The following is a 22194-nucleotide window of genomic DNA, read 5'->3' on the forward strand; positions in this document are numbered from 1 at the left end:
GTAAGCAGCTAGAGATTGCATTGTGTCAATGAATGTCCTCATAAAGAATGTCCTCGTGTGTGTGTGTGTGTGTGTGTGTGTGTGTGTGTGTGTGTGTGTGTGTGTGTGTGTGTGTGTGTGTGTGTGTGTGTGTGTGTGTGTGTGTTAAATTATAAAACCCATATTGGTTGACCACTAGTTAGTTCAAGCAAAACATACCATCTATATCCATTTCAATTCACCTGAGATTCCACTGAGAGCAAAGCCAAGACGGACAGAAATCAAACACTCAATCAGAAAGTCAGAATGAGCAGTAGGAGAGAGAGGAATTCAGGAAAGATATTCTATCCGTTTAATTCACTTGATCTTTTGGGTGGAATGATAAACAACGATTAACACTGCACACTGCATAGTAATCATTAAAGGTGCCTTGAAGTTGTTGCACACTCAAACTTTCTTCTTCAAACTAAAGCCTTCAACACTTTCTAGTATAGAAGCGAACTATACAACCTGTGTGAAATGGTCCGAGCAACACAGATATTACATTTCTGTGCAATTAACATAGCTGGATGATTAAACCCAGACCACAGAAATGCAGCTCAAACCACAATCTCGCACTGACGAACACATTCAGCAAATCTCCAGACTAATTGTCCAATAATTTGGCCAGTACACCATGATCCACTTCTGTGAAAGCAAAACGAGAATGCAAATGCATTGTCTCTGATTCTGGAAGCTTCTGACCCTGTATGAAGGAGATCTCATGTTTCTACACTAACAATAACCTATTGCATCTGAGCGGAAACTGTGAATTAAGACAGACTAAACAGCTTTATACATGTACAAAAAGACATACACATTGAAAGTGAGAGGTATGGAAAAACATGGTCAGACTTGTCAAGAATTAGAAATAATTAGAAGGGCAGAGATACTCCCAACCCTTCCCGTAGTAACACACCTATCTTCCTGCACATTCTTGTCTTATTGTGACTGTGTGTAACACAGATTGAACTACACACCACAGGAAGGGAAAGTCATATGACTAGCGCTCAGTCCTCAAGGGGGTTGGAGTGTGCTTGAAGGTCTAAACTCTCTCCCCCGGCACATTGCCCTACACACGTATAGTTCCTGTATTGTTCCTTTTTTTCGCTACTCCGGAAACAATTACCTTTTCCTTTATGCCTTTCGCGACTGTGCAGCCTTAGAACGAACTCTGCTGTTGATTGATGGGACCGGTATTCATTGCCTTGCTCTTCCGGAGGCCTCTGTTTGTCCAACTGTTATTTAACTGTAATTGGTTGCGTATTTCCCTCTATTGTACGATTAAAGGCAACCTGGAAAAAAACTAGGCCTGCTCCTGCTCAAGTCCTGTTAGATAGCCAACACATGTGGATCTTTATTTCATTTTTTTACGTACACTCTTAGGAAACTCTGTAGAATGACCGGTGGACATTCAAGTCTCACTAAACTTTTAGATTATAAATAGAGAGCAGATAAGATGCTAATGGGTTTTGAACAGCTACAACCGATTAAGGAGTGCAAAAGATTAAGCTGCGCATGCTGAAAGTGGAAAAAAAGCCATGCAAAAATGCAGAAATAAGCAAAACAGGAGACAAAAGAGCTCTCCAACACATCCAAATTATTACTTATGGGTTTTGTACATATATGCATTTAGCAGACACTTTCATTGTGGCATCCATTGTACTCTAGGTTTATTTCAAATGCTAACTTTTATGGTAACACTTTTCAATAAAGTTAGTTAACATGAACTAACAATAAGAAATACTTTGAAAACATTTATCAATCTTAATTAATGTCAATTTTTACATTTACTAATACATTACAAGTTATTATTATTGCAAGTTAATATTATTTAATGGACCTGAGCTGATATGAACAAACAATGAAAAGTTGAACTAACGTTAACAAGGATTGATAAACACTGTGACAAATGTATAACTCATTGATAGTTAATGTATCTAATGTTAACTAATGGGACCTTATTGTAAAGTGTTAGTACCACTTTTATTTATTTTGTTTTAAACAGTACAATTCCCTAATTAAACTTATCACATTGGCATTGCCAGCGCCATGCTTTACCAGCAACATACCAGCCAATTTGAACCTATTTTAGTTGATCAAATAATCAACTTCATGGACACTTACAACACGGAGAAAAAAAAATAGCTTTATAACTCAAAGGTTAAGAAAACTTTTCTCACGGCACTACAATAAATTTTGTCCGTTCTGGCAAGTCAGTAACTTAGTAAGATGCAACCTCAACGTCTTTAATCATTTGACATGCTTTCATTCTCTTTATTCTTCAGGTCCAGTACATCTGTTCTTTACCATCAACAGTACCTCCTGCTCCTCTTATTTGCTCTTTGACCTTTCACCTCTCACCCTGCCAACTGACCCCCTGCTGTCTACAAGACACAGACCCTCCACAAATCCACAACCTGTTGACATCCTGCAAATTCCAGATTTTTCTTCTTGGGAAAGGTCAGAGAAGCATCCTACTCTGCCACAGTAAACGTAGTCTTTTACTTGTGTGTTTAAACAGAAATAATACGTGACTGAGGTAAAACACACTTGCAAACTCAATTTCTCGAGGTGTGACTGTATCTGTTCTCCTGTGTTTACTTCTGAAGAGAGTGCTGTGAGTGGTGGTTATTATCAAACGTCCCGTCAGGAGTGACGGATACGGACTGTCTCGCACTTCCCGTCCGCTCCACCAAGTCTTATTTTCGCCTCTGCTAGAACAGATAATTAGGCTCTCGACCAAACTGTGACAGGATCCAGTCTGTCCAATTCTCACACTATCATCCTTCTGTCTCTACCTGCTTGACGACATTGAATCGAGACCACCGTGCGCTTCGCTGAGTGCTTGGGTAGAGCTGTACGATTCTGGATAAATTGAGGATAAATTGATTCATGATTTTTTAAGATCATGAATCAATTTATGATTCATGATCTTAAAAAATCATGAATCAATGTATCCTCAATTTATTCATGATTTTTTAAGATCACGATTCTCACACTATTCTGAACAGACAACTAAACAAAATAGGCTAACAAGTAATTTACTAGAGGTTCTGATAAAATGTTAAATGCTGCAGTCTGTTTAAAATGCTTAATTCATTTGAATGAATAATTCTTTTTAAATCGGTTGAATGAATGATTCAATGACTCACTCATAAAGACTTAACTTGTTTCATACTGGATGAATCAGTGTTTTTGAACGAATCTTTTGAAATTCGATGACAAATAAATTTTTTAACAGTCACTTGTCGCCACCTACTGGTGTAATGATGTAATCGATACAATAGTGTTTGAAGTATCGATACAAAACAATTTGAAGCGCCAAGTTACTTTCAAAGGTGATTTGCTCTATTTTGAGCGCTTCCTTAGACATCAGTGTTTATATCCGAACTATAAACTTTTATCCCAGTACTTCTGTGATAATTTAAATATTTGTAACACGGAAAATACAATACCTAGATAGGTATTTCATACCTAGATAGCCTAACTGCTCTCTCTGGATCAGCGGCAGCGCAAACTCATATTTGAATATTCCTGTATGATTTTGTCCAAGACATGACCGAATTGTTGTCATTTAGGAATGAGACCGTATGGGTGTTTGAATCAAGATTGCGTTTTTTTTTTAACAACTAATTGTGCAGCTCTAGCTCGGGGTCAGTTGGATGAGATGCATCTGAGACGAGACAATGATGAAATGGCTCTCTGATAACAGAAGCATACACCCTATTCACACTTTTCCAGGATTTCCAAACAAAGGAGTTGCAAACATCTATGTGTTCATAATGGAACTAGTAGAAATGTTAATGCCAAATGTAATTCCCTAAAAATGCCTAATTCTTAAACTTAAATCAAAACATCACATATCAAATCTATTTCCATTAATCTTAAGGCCAAAATCTTAATCGAGTGATTTATTCATTATTTTGAATGAACATGGCAAGCATTACTTTGCATTACACAAAGTATATGGTGTTGCTAAGTAGTTGCTTACTGGCCAAAGACACCCTGAAGTCTTGATGACATTCTGGTCCCTAGTTATGCCTCAGTACCCTCCTTCAAAGTCTAATCGCACCTGTCCCCAATAAGCACACATTTCACATTCTCTATAGGACAAAAGGTGTGGGTCAAGTTCAGTAGTTATTATGGGAATTGTTTAAACAGTAATAGTGAAGTTTTCCTTAGCAAACACTGTTTATTAGATTAGATCACAGAGGTTCAGAAGACAACCCACCAGCCCCACACAAGCTGTGCATTCGTCCTGTTCTCCTTTCACGTTCCCCTCCTTCCTTATTTTCTCACCCCTTCCCGTTTTCTACTCCAGTTAAATCCCAACACTCTTCCGTAGCCACTCCTTTTCTTTACTAATCACAATCGCCTTTCAAATTGTAATTTCTGCAAGCTTTATTGTCATGACAATGGCATGCCCAGCCAAAAGCACAGGCCTCTCAGGGGCGCCCACGGCAACAGATCAACACACAAGCATCCGGGCAAATCTCATTGGCCAACTTTCCCTCCAAAACCTCTGGAGTCACATATAAACACTGGAGTTTGGTGGTGGATAACTTTAAACTGTATTTATATAACCTGTTCTATACTATTTCTGCTATTCTGCTGTGTGCTATGAATTATGCATCAAATCATGCAGCTTCTTGAGGAGAGGTGTGCTAGTTCGTGCTAGTAAGGGATGTAAGTAAATATAATGGGCAAAAAAAAGAGACTTTTACATTATATATAGGGCCAGTTTTATGTTAAGACATTGTTTTTAGTGGATTCCAATTAAATAAATTCACAGTACTTAAGGTACTTGCTAAAATTTTAATCTGGGTGAATTTAAAAAAATTGGTTGGCACAACTACAACTGCTGAAGTTGAAAACTCAAAAATGCTTTGCAGCCAGTTGCTTTATTTTAAGACTTAAGTTTAATCAACTTTTTGTTTTTTACAGTGCACCCAAAACACTCAAGCAACCACCTAATAATGTGCTAATAACCAGTCCGAACACTTTAGCAAGCACAAAGTAATGACTAAAGTGGGGGGAAGAAAAAAAAGAAAGAAAAAAATTAAATAAATTACACATATACAACAAAAAACACTGCAACAGCCAATTGCCACACACACAAAATAATTTTTAGTTTGTTTAGTGGCAGAGTGAGGCTTTAGTCGCCCACGAAAATACAATAAACAAAGGGTGTGAGCTGGCACTTTTATTACAGGGACTTGCAATCATGATTTAGGAACGTTTAGTATAAACAGAGAGCGATTCGCCCAGGAAACCCCCTACTGAATGCAGGTGGACACTTTAAGTCACGCTTACCCAGATTGAGCGACAGGCTGAGCATCTCTCACAGTTCTGGCATTACGGGTTTGGGTATTCTCGCTGTGAACAGGAACGTCTGGGTTGCGAGAGAAGAACCCTCGGGCTAAAAACTCAGAGAGCAAGGAAATGGGGACGATTCCGATTCCAGAAAAAGAGTGATGGCCGGAAAGATTCGCTTGGATCTCCAGCCAATGTTTGAAACATCATCAAAGCCCTGTTTGACTGTGTCTAATTCTGTCCAAACCAACAGGGCACACACGCACACTAAAGACCAGCAGAACCACTCCAATGACAATAAATAAATCACACAATCCAAATAACAATGATCCGAACCAAGCGTGTGCGATCCCACATTTTCCACCATTGGGCCAGCTTGGCCATACCTCTGGTTCCAACCACAAACCTTATGGGGCAGCAGGGACTGAGAGAATAAAGGGCGAAGATCTTCAACTCTATTGTGGTCTAAGCCCTGTCAGATTACATTTGATCCCAGTTTGCTTTCCCACACTTTCACAACGTGTTGTTTTCCAACCACTCCGAAGATTTCAACCACTCTCCCAGCCTTTATCACGTCTAACGAGAAGCGACGCCTGTTCCAGATTTCAACCACTCTCCCAGCCTTTATCACGTCTAAAGAGAAGCAACGCCTGTTCCAAATAAAACTAAGTAAGCAACACTGCTGATTCAGGAAGGTAATATAATATTTCTATCATATAACTCACTACCTTAACAGAAAAACTAGCTCATGTGAAACTCTGTAGGAGTTCTACACTGATATGCTATCTTAAACAATAACCCCTCCCAGAAACACAACCAAGCCCTTGGTGGACTTTGCGTGCATCAAGTGGGGGCTGCTGTAGTTTCCCTCCAGGAGTGGGCGTTTAATGGCAGGCTTTTTTTGTCGAATTGATACATATACTGTTCTTTGAAAAAAAAAAAAAAAGAGTAAACATGTTTAGCACAACTCCCCGTAAGCGCTCAACTACTTGAGTTGCATCTGTACAACAAGAAACTGGTGTGGCTACTAGCGCTCTCCACCTTTCACCAAAACCTCTGAGCCTATCCTCATCACATGACTCCACTTGAGCCACTTAATCCTCCGTCACATGACCTCCCATAATCTTCCATCATATGATAGGAGAGAAAAGTGCAAATCGTCTTACAAAGTTCCACAACATAGAGCACTTAGTGCTAGATGAAATGTTAAGCATCTGACTTTGGACAAAAGATAACTGACAGAACAATGCAATGCAATATTGTGCAACAGAATTCTTTTGTATTTAAGACATTAAGCGAGGCTTTACTCTTAAAGGAACAGTCCATCCAAAAATTTGACTTGATTTGAAAGCAAGATATTTTAAAAGCATTTCTTTTCCACACACAGAAGAATAAAAAGGGTTTCAAGGATTAAAAGCAACATAAAAGTACTGTGCAATATCCCATCTCATCTTTATATCTTCATTGAATAACAATTAAAATTTCTGATGACACTGTTTCTAGTTTCTCGCACAAATCCACATAAAAATACTTTTTTTACTTTTACTTTTGATTACTTTTGGTGCTTTTTTGCTCTTTTAGGTCCAATAATGGCCTCAAAAGCCATAGATAACAATATGCTTCCATTGAGTGGGAAAAAGCAGAGATTTTAAAAAAAATAGCTTACTTTCTATTCCAAGCAGACAGAAAGGCATACGTGTTTGGAATGAGATGAGGGTGAGTAAATAAAGACAGGATTTTATTTTAGGATGAACTTTCCCTTTAATCCTATTGTGGGCATGTATGAACCTCTTTTAAGCCTGAGGTCAAAGGGTATCTGGACAGTGTTAGTTGGGGGGTGGGGTGATTGCTTCGGGTGATTCTGTTTGACAACTCTTTAATTAACATAGTGATTAAAGCTAGAAGAACAAAAGCAGACTTATCCAACACAACAGTTCCCATTACCTGCTGCCTTAAACTTAACAGGCCACTTGGGCCATAACAGCAAAACAGAGCAATCACATCAATAATCACAACTACTAATGGTATGGTACAATGTGGCAAAATTGGGCCAAGATACGCCTCTGTGTCAGAAAGTGCCAAAGAACCAAATAAAATCACTGTTTGTACTCTGATTTAAGAATGAAGATGATTACAAACCACATCCCGTTAAAAGGAAATCAGGAAACCTCCAAAAAGAGTGAATCTCTCGTTTCATTTTAGTTCAAATCTGAAAGCAAGTACGGTTTATTTTCTTCCCAAACAAACTAATACGGGTCGGTTTGCGTCTGCATGCCAAGCTAGCTAGCAGGTATGTGTGTGGTCCTCAACTCTGAACAACATTAAACTCAGACAGATGGAGAAAGAGAAAATATGGGGGGAGAAAGGAAAAGAGACGTTACGATTGGAGCCACAAAAATCCTAAAAGCGACTCTTTGGAACGAGCTGTTGTGAATATACCATACGAAAAATAATTCCATGCATTATAAAACCTCAGGGTTCGCAGTTCAAAGATGCCAGATATATGCTTAAACCACTTTCTCCACATAATTATCAGAGTTTCAAAGATGTGCTCCATGCAAAAGACGTACTTCCTAGGGTTTGCATACAGCAACTCATAAAACCTCCAAACCACACTTCACTGCAAACCAGCACCTCCTCAGAACTTTCCTGGCTGTCTTGAAGGGCTGAACACAACCGTTTATGAAAAGCTAAATCCCATAAATCTGCACTAACTAATGATCTATAAAGCAATAAGGAATCCTACCTATTACCACAAGAAATTCCTCTCTGTAATGTTTTGTTTCACCCAAATTCCTAATTTTCCCAAGACTTCCCCCAATAAAAACAAAATATTTTCACACATAAGCGCAGCTGTGTAGGAGAAGGTGATTGTTTTTATAGCGATTAAGCAGTAAAGAAGCATCTGTTTTCTTGTCACCAATGAAGTATTGAGATTTCCCCAGCTGGGAATGATCATTGTATATGGTACATGTCTTCCATCACTCATATTCCTTACCTTCAGGTTCAATCGTTGACTCTTCAGCAGTTCTCAACGATGGCCTCGCCACAGACGCCGTTGCCAGGGTCAAAAGTAGGAGCGCACCCAGAAGCCACCCCCGGGAGGACATCCCGTCAACAGAGAGTGTGTCTCCCCATCCCCCCCTCCTCGGCCTCCCCCTGGACACGGATCCCATCTGAGGTGCTCCACCCAACCATGAACTGCAGGCTGTACGGTCGGTCACTCACTGGAATTCTCACCAATCACCTGATCTGAGGAGGGAAGTAGAGAGGAAGGTAATGTTTCAGGTGGTTCCCAATGAGAAAAAGAGAAGATGAGGGGAAAACTGTTAGAAAAACATTGTTTGATATCCCACATCCAATAAAACCTCCAGCAGGTTAACACACCCCTAAATCCACAGCATAGACCCTAAATATCATATCTGACGATTTCAGATGAGTTGATTCTGAAGCACTGCTATAACTTACAGAAAGTGCATAGGTCTATGTTTATGGAGAAGACAGGTTTAGAAACTAAAGGCCCACGTTTCAAAATGCTGTTAAACGAGCCTTGCCACAGACATACCAAAGCTCTGATGCTTTAGTCTGACACCTACACACTACACCCGACAAACACTTTCATCAGCCACTGCCTCCAGAGCTACCTGCAACTTTTGTTAACGTTATAATACTTTAAAACCTTCCCCACTCTCCGAGAACTGTATCCATCCAGAGTGAGTTAAAAGGGCTGGCAAAATCACTCTGGACCGCTCACATTCAGGACACTTCCTCTGTGAACTGCTGTCTGGTCTGCGCTTTACAGAGCACTGAGCACCAATACAGCCTGGCACAAGAAAGGTTTCTTTCCGCAGGCCATCTACCTCATGGACAATTAAATCCCCCCACTGGGCAATAAACATGTGCAACAGAACACTATTATACTCATGTTTATTTAGCACACCATATCTCTTACACATATATATATATATATATATATATATATATATATATATATATATATATATATATATATATATATATATATATATATATATATCTTGCATTGCACACACCTGTACATAAATATATTGACTTTGTCTAATTTGTATATTATGCATTTTTAGCCTATATTTATTTTTAATCACTTATTTTATTTGTATAATCTGTCCTGTCGCTGTCACTCTGTCTGTGCACTGGAAGCAAAGACAAATTCCTTGTAAATAAGCATACTTGGCAATAAAGCTCTTTCTGATTCTGATAAAGAATAGACAGAATAATAAGGTAAACAGTTATTTTAACAGGAGCATATTCCAGCAAACAAACTATGCATATATTTTCATAATTTAATTTATAAACATTTAAGCTTTTGGTAGACACTTTTATCCAACGCATCTATCTATCTATCGATCGATCGATCGATCTATCTATCTATGCACAAGACTTGCATTTCAGTCTTATTCTTTTTATAACGACTTTATTGGCAGTTTAGAACTCATTTGCACAAACTCTGATTTCAAACATTCAAAACAAGACCAGAGAATGAAACCCGCGGGAATCGCAGTGAACACGCACACGTCACTCTCTGCAGATCTGGCGCGTAAAATGCGAGCTATTGATCTGTTCTGTGATCGTGCGCGCGCAGTTCTAGAAATGTGAGATGATTGACGGATGGTGTGTTCCTCTGCAGTATTATGCTCAAGTTTTTTTACCGTGAGAGGCAATGCAGGGTTTGATGCTGTGACACGAGCTCGGATTTAAAGCATTGTAGTTGTTGCTCATTTCTAATCATACGCGATAATCAATATAATAGTTTTGAAAGTGAATGCACTCAAGAGAGCCCGAGGGGCATTCTTGCTTATGCTGGAATGGATAGGCACGATGAGCATATCGCCGTCAGCGCTTCCCGGGTTTGCTGCATGAGCATGATTTTGGAAAATATTTCCCAATGCAATACATGACGTCACCTTCAGAGAACTTTTCTCGCAAATGCATTGCTGTCCGATCAGATGTACCGATGCAATCTGAAGGAGAATCCTATTCACATTCAAATCAGTATACACAGAAAGGACTTGCTGCCAATGATAAAACAAACACTGCCGTTCCACTGGAACTAGTTGTACTGTCGTTTGATTACATTTGAATTGTTACTTGAACCTATTCGTTCTTTATTGAGGCCCATTACAAAGCTCAACCCTAATGAGTTTATCATGATTTTATTACGGAAGACTAACTAGTTCACTTTGTGAATGGACTTATTTTATCATTAGATCAACTCGTAATTAGTATTCACATTATGATTAGACTTAATTATTGCTAGATTTTTACAAATAACATTCTAGTTTATTTCAACACAGAGATTATTTGTGTAGTTTATCAATAATAGGCTATTGTAAGGAAATCCAAAACCCAGTTATCATGGCATATTATACTTTCTAAAGCAAACTTATGTAATATCCACATATTTCAAGGCATGACACCTGATGATAGTTTAATTGGCATTACAATGATTAAACTGCACTTCGAAAGAAAAAGACAGACTTGTGTTTTTCTAAAAAATCGAATTCGAATCGAAGTATTCCAAATGTAGCCTATGTGCACGTTCTAATTACAAATTATTGCAGTATGTTATGCATGCATTAAAATCCTCCTTTTGATCATGACACTTAATTAGGAGGAGGAACTGCAAACCTAAGTGGTGATTTTGGGTGGATGTTTTAATCGATGCAATATACAAACACGTTCATATAACATCCAAAACAATAGACAACCGATTGGTATGAACATTTAGGCTACTTTTTATGATTACATATCACATATTACATTAGCGTTGGCTTGCATCTTTCATTTACAATTAGGCCTACATTTTTAAATGGCACTTTTCTCATACATCAAAGGTAATATCTGATGTTTCATAAAAAGCAGATTCATAATTTTACAATAATGTTAAGTTTCTTTTATCTTTAAAAAGCTAAATAAATAGATGCACTAAGTGAAACATTTTGATAACCTTCTGACAAAAGAGTGACAAGGCCACTGCTGATCATAAAAAAATTAGTTGACATCTGAAAGTTATGACGTTTTCAGTGGAGTCAACATAGCCCATAAAACGTGCACATATGTGCACATTTAATTTAATATATAATAAGCCTATTTAATAGTTAAGATTTGCGTATTTTAATTGGGAATGCCACATTAACTACACAAGGGTAAAGCCGCAATAAAATGAAACACAACGGAACCTCCGCTTAAAATACAAAAGTAACTTACAGAGAAGGAGCAGAAAGTGAAGTTCAGGATCCGCATAAACAGGGAGCTCATGGGCCGAATCCAGACAGGAATGCGACCAAAACTATTCCCTATTCCCAAAATCCAGCAGCGCACCAAAAACAGGATCGCATGCCAACAGCGAGCCACCGATAGTATCCGTGTGTGTTTGTGTAAATCCTTCCAGAGGAGAGAAAAAAATGACGCGTCCCAGCAGAACTTTTTTTTTTTTTCGTCCGTAAACCAAATTGTTGTTGCTTCACCAAAGCGCTCGTGCTTCAGCTACAAGAGATGCAACACTGCAACAAACACAGAATAAAACATCCATCCCAAAATACACATCCAGTGACATGAGCGCAGTCTCTGAGGATACTGGCTGTTCTCAGACGCTTTGTCAGGTTTACAGAGATTTTTTTCTCTCTCTCTCTCTCTCTCTCTTTCCAACCCCCTGAAGAAATGTCACTCCCCCCTGAAACTCGAGACGTTTCCTCGTTTCCTGGCTGATAGTTTTTGGACTCGGTCTTTCTCCTCCAATCACAGACAGAGCTCAGAGCTCAGACCTCAGAGCAGCTCGACCAGTTCTGCGCAATCCTCTAAAGTTTGGGGTCTCCCGGTCTCCCTCCCTCACTCCCTCACTCCCTACACGAGCTCCAGTGCTGCAGAAGGCCATTCATTCACTGCAACTGCGCCACCTAGTGGCTGATCTGTCGGATTATTAACCCTTTCAGGGTCTCGGAGACCCCAGGGCCATTTAAACTGCATACACATACTTGTGTCATCATGACACTTTCCATTTCATGACTTTAAGATTTTAAAACATTCTATCTATCATACAAAGAATGTCAGTAAATGTTTATAAATTGCATTGTGACATATCAAGATTCAATTTACAATATTTGTTTAGATATGCTTTGCATTTTAAAAACAACAAGGTACTGTATTGAGTTGATATTTGAAGATTTTCCACTTCTGACAAATCTAATAAAACAGAGATAGGGATTTGAGTGTATGGTAGACTATGTGGTCCAAACTATCAACACTACTGCTCAAAAGTTTGGAATAACTACATTTAATGTTTATAAAAGGAGTATTTTATGTTCATCAAGGCTGCATTAACATGATCAAAATATTCAAATATTAGGCCTATTTTAAATTTATTATATACAGCATATTAGAATGATTTCTGAAGGATCATGTGACACTGAAGACTGGAGTAATGATGCTGAAAATTCAGCTTTGCATCACAGGGATACATTACATTTTAAAATATATTCAGAAACAGAAATTGTAATAATATTTCACAATATTACTGTTTTTACTGTATTCTGATCAAATAAATGCAGCATTGGTGAAAACTAAAAAAAAACTAAATTATTCCATACTTTGGCCATTAGTAAATATTCTTGAATTTTCTGAAGAAAGTCTAAAAGCCTCTAAACATAAATGATCTAAAACACCTCAGCTTAAACTTAATAATAATAATAAGGCAGTCATTTTTCTTCTTTTTGTTTTAAGCAACATCGTGGTACTGTATTAATACAGAAACTGTATATGTTTCTGATTAAAAAAAAATCATGGTTTCTGCTATAAAAACTCTGTAAAAAAAAAAGACAGTGAGATGCAATTTAAATGGCAAAGTCTTTCATTATTTGCTCGCCTTCATGTTTTTCGTAAATTGCATATATTTCAGAGCTTCAGACTAGCAGAAAACTGTCAATAAAAGCTATTTTATAATCTCACACAAAACTACCAATCAATCAGCTACTTTTATCAATTTTATTATTATTATTTAATTTCCTTTTCATTTCTGATACAGAGCCCCTAAAGGGACATGGTGGTAAAAAAAAAAAAAAAAGGAGATGCGAGAAAAAATAAGTCGTCAATGCTTTTTGAGCTCTTTGCGAGCGAACGCAAAGTTTTGCGAGAGAATGCAAAAGCATTGACAAATCATTTTTCCTCCATCTCATATTTTTTTTCCTTCACCATGTCCCTTTAGGGGCTCCGTGGTGTAATGATTCGTAAAAAGGATTGAGTAAATAATTTCCTTTAATCTCTGTAAGATGCACTACACATCATCCATACTGTTGCATATACGGAGCCTGTTATTTTCCCAGCATGACTAGCTCTGCCTGATAGACTCCCTCATGCAGCTCCCCCATGGAGCCCTCAGTCTCCCAGCGCTCACACGGGGAGGCTCCCTAATCAATGACCCCTAAATGTCACAGACTGAGGGGCCCCTGCCGCACTCCACACTCCCCTTCCAAACTGTCTTCTCCATTGGACAGGCCCTTTTCACGGATCCGAAGGAGAAAACTAAAGAGTTGTGGAGGAGAGCGGGATTAGGAGAGGAGGAAGAGGAGGAGGGAACTGTGGCCAATATGCCTTTCCTTCTCCGCTCTACACCAGGCTGCCCGAGCCTCCTGTTTTTTCCCCCTTCCTCATAAAAGAAACGTTCCCATTCACTCCGAACGAGCCAGCTAATAAGGCTGTTAAAGAAAGAGAGAGGTTCCTCTGTGAATGGGGCCTTCGATCACGGCTTTTCTTTCCCTTTTAGCCCAGATTCTCTCTCTCTCTCACTCATACACAGTGAAGCCATCACACACTCCCATAAAAGGTGACAGTTTGGATCGCAATGAGAGGGAAGCGGGGAAAGGAGGGGACAGGCCACAGGTTTAGGGGTGTGAAATAAAAGATGGACTATACAGTCTTTCACACGCTTCCCCATCGCCTGTCCGAGCCAGATTTACATTGTTTTTATGGCTGTCTTACAGGCCTGCCACATTTAGCAAATACAATAGGACAGCTAGTGAGAGTCAGAGAAAGAGACAGAATTGAAAAAGGTTGGTCACGTCTTTCTGTTCTTCATTTTCCTCCAAGAAACACTCATCCAACTGAAGATGTTAGGATTGAATCAACAGAGAAAACATACATAGTGTTTGCATGAACACGTTATCTTGATCAGAAGTTTACTGCACATTAATGCAGTGTTGTCAGAAATCACCATCTCATGTTGCATGCTATCAGAAGGAAATAAATTTGATTATTTTGCATTGTTTACTTAATTTGGAACATATTATGCCCTTTTACAAAGTCCTTATTTAGTTTTTGGGCTCTACTAGACAAGGTTTTCATTCTTGAATGTTAAAAAAACACATTATTTTTCACATAATTTACATTGTTCCAGCTCCTCTCTTCCCAGTCTGTCAGTAACGCTCTGTTTAGTTCCGGTCTCTACGAAGCCCCTCCTTCTGAAAAGCTCACTGTGCTCTGATTGGTCAGCTAAACCAGTGTGTTGTGATTGGTCAACTGCTTCAAGCGTGTTTGGGAAATGTCACACTCCTTACCATAACAGTGAGTTTCAACACACTACTAACTAACTCAACCAGGCCCCGCCCCTTTATTCTGCGTATTAATTATTTAAATGAGGAATATTGTGACTTGTTTGTATCTTATAAAATATTGTGATCATTGATATAGAGAAGAACTCCTGCTGGAGGGACTTTGCAGCGCTTTTTATGCTCAAACAGCGACATTACACACTAAAGAAAGATGGAAAGGTGGAAAAAAGCAGAATAGGTCCTTTGTGATTAAATTAAGTCAGAATATTTTAAAGTTGTCATTGTGAGAAACAGTATTCCACACAGTGTGCTCTGTAGCATACTACTCTTTTTTTTAAGTGTACAACTGTGCATGCTTTTTTTTAGCTAATAGCCTCATTTTTTTCTTTTTTACCTTTATTTTACATGGGGAAAAAAAATCACATTGAGATTACAATCTCTTTTACAATTGAGCCCTGGCCAAGACTTATGTTCATAACCCTTCTCTGGTCAGTCTTGAACATGGTTGAAACTCGCTGAAGATGTTAACCGACAGTGGAATACACTTTGAAAATCACCGACATCTATAGAATTCAACAACTTTCAGAAATTCGTCTCCAGACGCAACAATGTAAATTATCTCACTGAATGTTACTATTTACAAAAGAATGGTTTAATGACCAATTTTACACAGATATATTCTTTTCATTAATGATGAATGATGCACAATACTGTCTAACATTTTCAAAAGTACTTTCCCATTGGCAGTGAAGTACTATACTTTTAGCAATTAGTATAAGTATGCGATTTGGAAAGCTCCTCATGACATAGCAGTAAGATTAAGAAAAACACACAATCACACACACGTCTTGAGAAAGATTTGCCATTTCCTTAGGTCAATAGAGTTATCAGAACTTGAGCATGAGAACAGCCACCTAATGGATGCTAAACGCTCATTACAGCCAGGTCCGCCTGTTATGCTAATGTTGAGTTATTTCAGCGAGGCCATCGACGCAACGGTGTTATTCTACCTCCGAAGAGAGTCACGTGACCAGCCTGCTGTGTGCTGCCCTTCTGTCTATTGACAGCAAGTTATGATTTATGCCAGACACTTGTTTGGTCAGCTTTTGATTTCAAAACAATCCAACCAAAATGCAGAGTTTGTTTTACTCTGAGAGGAGACGAAAAGAAAAACTATTCACACGGAGAATAAACATTCACTCCCCACGTCACTATGAGGGCAAGAATTCTTAGATAAACATTATGTCACGTATCATCTCCCTGGCAACGTTCCCAAGGCATAAATACTCATTATAATCATTAAGAAAACACTTTAACCAGTGTTTAGTGAAATTTGACTTTAGGTGTGCCAAATACTTGAACACTTAAATTATAGAGAACGGAGCAATTGTGGGATAATGTCAGTGTAGGTGTTCTTTGCCATGCATTAACATGTTTTGCGCAATAATCCGCTTGTAATGGCACATACGAAAGTCAACCAAGCACAAGCGGAGTTAGTCCTGATCCTTGCTTAAAAGGATCTTAAAAAAAAATACTCATCGATGGTTCCATGAAGAATCTTTAACATCCATGGAATCTTTCCATTCCACAAAATAATCTTTAGAATTTAAAATGTTCTTAAAGTGGTTCTTTTCAGAACTGTTCACTGAAATGTTCTTTGGGGAATCAAACATTGTTCTTCTATGGCTCCTGGTCCAATCCTGCAACGTCCGTCAGAGTAAAGCTTCAACCGGCCTCAACACACTTGCCTGGAAGTTCCTAGTGTCCTGAAGACCTCAGTGAGCTGGTTTAGTGTGTTTAGGACTGAAGCTAAACTCTTATGGACATTGGCCCTCAGGAGCAGGACTGGACACCCCTGTTCTGTGGCATCACTGTGAAAAAAACTTTATTTTTAAGAGTGTATGGATGATAAGTTCAATAAGTTCAGAAAGTCTTTTCAAACTGTAAATGAAGTGTGAGTGATTCTTACCAATGCACAACTCACTGCCATAATGCTATGATTTGCTGTGCGCTTGCTGACTGGTCCTTCATCCAAGTCTTAATGCCTTCAAGGTCTTGATAGCACCATTAGCCAAATGACTTGGGATCAAACCTAAGGAAAAAATATGTATTTAAAAGGTTCTTGGTTCACCAGCCACACTTAATGTAAGAGGTGGAGAACTGTGTGAATATGATTTTTGGTCTCTCTAATAGCACTCTTTTATATGCATATGAATGACAAACCCACTTAAGGAACTTGTGGTGTTCCTGACTGTGAGATTGGCACTTTCGGACAGCAAGCGTTACCAGTAAATGGCCCTGTGGTGCAGCTTTAGTGATGCCATTAGTGGTTGTGGTGATGGTCTCAAACTGCAGTCCATCAAGCGTTATATGGTGCTTCCTCATGGCTACATTAGGCAGAACAAAGCCTCTTTAGGGGTTTATCATCGGTTGGGAACCAGATAACACAGTCATTTAAGAAGTGCAATAAACTTGAGCACAAAGATGGGTTATTTTGATCATCCACACAAAATACATACATCTAAAAATACTATCCATCTCACAGGTAAAAAAAAGAAAGTTATATATATATATATAGTTTATATAGTTTCAAACATTCTCAGAACATTTATTTTCCTTTCAGACAACATTTAAATAAAGTAGTAGAGATCTCATCATGAGTTTTCGAACCAAAACCAGTGATCTGAATGGATGTCTTCTCTAATCGAGATACCGAGAAACTAACCCTGTTCATTCCAGGAAAGATCTGTGATTGATTTGTCTATAAATATAAGAACTGAACTGGACTCGCTTTGCAATTTATTTTTGTCTCTCATCTATCAATTATCTACACTCTTAAACATGAATGTTCTTTATCGGCACTGGTGGTTTCATTAAGAACCTTTAACATCCACTGAATCTTTCCATTTCACAAAAGGTTCTCTATATTGGAAAAAAGTTCTTTAGATTATTAAAATGTTCTTCACACTAAGAAAAACATGGTTCTTTTAAGAACTGATCACTGAAAGGTTCTTTGAGGAACCAAAAATGGTGGATCACTGCAAAAAAAAAAACCCTTTGGAACCTTTATTTTTAAGAGTGTATGGAAGCTTGTTTCTGCCACTGAATAAAAAAAAAAAGGAATTGCAACTTTTATCTCACAATTTTGACATTTTGTCTTCTCAGAATTGCGAGATATAAACTTGCAATTTGAGAAAAAAAGTCAGAATTGCATGATTTAAACTCGTAATTGTGAGGAAAAAAGTAAAAATTGTGAGATATAAAGTCACAATTCAGTGGCGCAAACAAGCTTCTATAATGATCAGTTTGTTTTGTACATATTGATATATTTGGAATATGGATGCATAGTGGTATTCCTGTAACAATATGAAACAATTTAAAAAGGTACTAAATTAGAGATATTAGACTTGTAGATTTTCTGAAGAAAATGTGAATTTGATCTCAATGCACAATATATAAAATTCTTCAGTAACACTTTATTTCGATGGTCCACTTTAGACATTCTACAACAAGTACCTCTGCAACTACACGTCAACTAGCAGTCATTAGAGTATTAGTAGTTAATATCTGCTAACACTTTATTCTGATGCTCCTAAACAGACATTTTACTGACTATAAGTGACTTTGCAAGTGCTTGTCAACTTATTCTACTAACACCTAACCCTAACCTAACAGTCTACCAATACTCTAATGACTGCTAGTTGACATGTAGCTGCAAAGTTACTTACTGTATAGTTAGTAGAATGTCTGAAGTGGACCATTAAAATAAAGTGTAACCAATTCTTCTAGTGTTTGCATTACCTTGTCTATAAAAAAAAGTGCTCTAAAGTACACCAATATAGTTCCTAATAATATATGCAGATTTTAGTCATCAGGCCCGAGTGAGAAATCAAACACTCTCGCTCGCGCTGCTCTCCACGGCTGCAGAGGTCCAGTGACAGGCATGCAAGTTATTTCAAGCACTCCAGAGAGCAGCAGCCCAGACATCTGAAGAATCTGGACACTTCACCAACACACACATACACACACACACACACACACACGCACGCATGCATACACACTTTCTCTTTTTCTCACACACACACACACTCTCTCTCTCTCTCTCTCTCTCTCTCTCTCTCACTCTCTCTCTCTCTCTCTCTCTCTCTCTCTCACACACACACACACACACACACACACACACACACACACACACTCTCTCTCTCTCTCTCTCTCACACACACACACACACACACACACTTTCTCTCTCTCTCTCACACACACACACACACACACACACTCACACACACACACACATTCTCTCTCTCTCTCTCTCTCACACACACACACACACACACACTCTCTCTCTCTCTCTCTCTCTCTCTCATACACACACACACACACACAGTTCTAGGGCTGGAAAGGGCTCTCTAGGACTCTCTCTCTCTCTCTCTCTCTCTCTCATACACACACACACACACACACACACACACAGTTCTAGGGCTGGAAAGGGCTCTCTAGGACTCTCTCTCTCTCTCTCTCTCTCACACACACACACAGTTCTAGGGCTGAAAGAGACGACGCTGGGTGTAAGGATGAGGGACTGTTAATGCGTCAGGTGACAGGAAAGGGCAGAGGTTAAGAACCGTCATCTCTACAAATCACCAAACACTGACGTTTATGAGCCATTTAAGACAAAGACTTAATTAAGGAGACTCATTATCACGCTACACTCAACATGTCTCTGAAGACACCGCACATTTGATGTGCACTGTACCACGCTTTTATGAACGTTACCTGAAAAAGATTTCTTTAATCTGTGTGTGGAAAACCTTAACCATGTTTCATAAAATATGCATTTAAGGGTGAAGTATTCTACATACACTGTTAAAAATAAAGAACCAAAAAAAAAAAGGTTTTAAAACAAACTTTTTAGTGCTCTAGTTCTTAAATGGATAGTTAAACATTCAAATGACATCATTGTTTACTCTCTGTTATGTCGTTTCAAACCCATATGATGTTGTTTTTATTTTTGGAACATAAAAGGAAAATTCTGAAGAACATTTACACAGTTATTTTCCATGAGACAGTTCATAGTGACCACATTTGTCAAGCTCCAAAAAATAGAACAAAAACACCTCATAAAAGTAGTCCATACAAATATATTTCAAGTCTTATTAGCTCTGTGCGAGAAACAGATTTGGATCGAAACTCTTTTAAAATCAGCCCACCAATGCTCTGAAATGTAATTTGCATCTGCATTTGGGCTTGGGAGGACTTCGTAATGTTTTTGGAAGAAGTCTCTTATGCTTGCCAAGGCTGAATTTATTGGATCAAAAAGACCAAAATATTCTGAAATATGATTATATTTTAAAAGAACTACTTTTTCAGCCTCATTATTCTCCAGTCTTCAGTGTCACAAGATCCTTCAGAAATCATTTTAATATGCTGATTTGCTGCTTAAGAAACATTTATTATAATTATCAATGTGAAAGTTTTGCTGCTTCATGTTTTTGTGAAAATGAGTCTTTGATGAATAGTTAAAAGTCCAATAGAACAGCATTTATTTTAAATAGAAATATCTTGTAACAATATAAGTGTCTTTATTGAAACTTTTATCAATTTAATGCATCCTTGCTGGAAAAAAGGAAACAGAAAACTTACACTTTTAAAAATAAAGGTTCAAATGCATTGATGCACAATTTCCATGAAATTTTTCCATTCAACTCAAGGTTCTTTATAGTGGAAAAATGTTCTTTAGATTGGGAAATAGCACTTTAAAGTGGTTCTTCTATGGCATCTGTGAAATCTAAACCCAAAAACAATTATGCTGATCTAAATAATGAGCTTATGAAAGCTCTCCAGAATGTTCTCTGTGCATCTCTAATGAACCCTGATTTCTCTAAAAGATTCAGATTGAGAAGGAGTCTGTATAAGTTCAGTGGAGGTTCCTTCAGTCTATCACTGCATCTTCTCTTCATACAAACCAACATGTTTCCACAGTCAACTTGTATGGTTCATATTAAGGCCCGGGGCGATTGTGCACACACACACACACATATCTTTTCATATTTGTTTCATATTGCACTCAGGATATGAGTCATCTACCTCTGATCTTTTAATTATAACATGACAAAAATACATCGCAAAAAAAAAAAAAAAAAGAAGAAAATCCCTCCGGACGTTTAGGAAGTCTGGGGCCTAGAAAGTGCTGAAATGATGACAATTAAACTCAAAGACTGATAAAGTTGAGCTATCAAGGTGTTGGAGTGTGTTTTAACAATCTACTCACGCTGTAATCTTCACATGAGAGAGAAGCAGAAGCCAAGACGAGTTGAACACTTCTCAACACTGAAGAAAGAGCAGCTGCTTTCATTCATCTCAGACTGATGCTGCATGGATTGTTTCTTGATGAACAAACAAACCTGAGCTTCAAAATGAAGCTATTAATATGAATGACTAATCAGTTTCTGATTACTCTGGCCACAACTATCTAAAAATCGTATTAAGGTCCAAACACGCAGCTCTCCCTGATAATATCTGTAATGTGTAAGAGAGGACTGCAGGTTACGTATTCGTGCTGACTGAGCGAATCCATGAACTCATTCTGTCTGGACAAGCAGGAAACGTGGTTAAACTTTAGCAGTAAAACTGTCACAAACAGGCCCGAAACAAACCCCAAAACACTCCCCAGTGTCATTAGCAGGATAATTAGTCAACGGAGACGGTCACTGCAAACTGTTTTTATAGCATTCATCTATTTGCCTTGTGACCATCCAACACAAACACAACATTTACTGTTCCTCAGAGACAAAACTTGCCAAAATTACCAAAATTTGCCATCACTGACAAATGAATCCTGACCCAAAAGGTTTAGTTAGTGTAAGCTATAGATGAAAACTTTGGCAAATGTAAGACTTATTTACTGTTTAAAAGTTTGGGATTTGGGAAAGAAGCCTCTTCTGCTCATCAAGGTTGCATTTATTTAATAAAAAATACTTAAATAATCATAATGAAATATTGTGAAAAATGATTACAATTCAAAATGTATTCCTGTGATCAAAGCTGAATTTTCAGCATCATTACTCCAGTATTCAGTGTCATATGATCCTTCAGAAATCATTCTAATATGATGATTTGCTGCTCAAGAAACATTTCTGATTATTATCAATGTTGAAAACCGTTGTACTGCTTCATATTTTTGGAGAAACTGTGATACTGAGATTTTTTTTCAGGATTCTTTCATAAATTGAATGTTCAAAAGTTCAAAACAGCATTTTTTGTCACACTATAAATGTCT

The 22194-nt window shown here is 38.1% G+C and overlaps 1 protein-coding gene across 3 annotated transcripts in view; it reads right to left on the reverse strand.

Annotated features, from left to right (window-relative positions):
- The window catches only part of fgfr2 (fibroblast growth factor receptor 2), a 48575-nt gene extending 36384 nt beyond the window's left edge, over positions 1 to 12191 (reverse strand). For all 3 annotated transcript variants that reach the window (XM_079856030.1, XM_079856029.1, XM_079856031.1), the window contains exons 1-2: positions 11581 to 12191; positions 8333 to 8586 (exon numbers count right to left, since the gene is read on the reverse strand). In XM_079856030.1, coding sequence (XP_079712156.1) covers positions 8333 to 8510 — 178 coding nt within the window. In that variant the 5' untranslated portion in view covers positions 8511 to 8586; positions 11581 to 12191. The remainder of the gene's footprint in view (positions 1 to 8332; positions 8587 to 11580) is intronic.
- Between the last annotated feature and the right edge of the window lie 10003 nt (positions 12192 to 22194).

The sequence above is a fragment of the Squalius cephalus genome (genome assembly GCF_949319135.1).
Source record: "Squalius cephalus genome assembly, chromosome: 21".
NCBI classification, from domain to species: Eukaryota; Metazoa; Chordata; class Actinopteri; order Cypriniformes; family Leuciscidae; genus Squalius; species Squalius cephalus.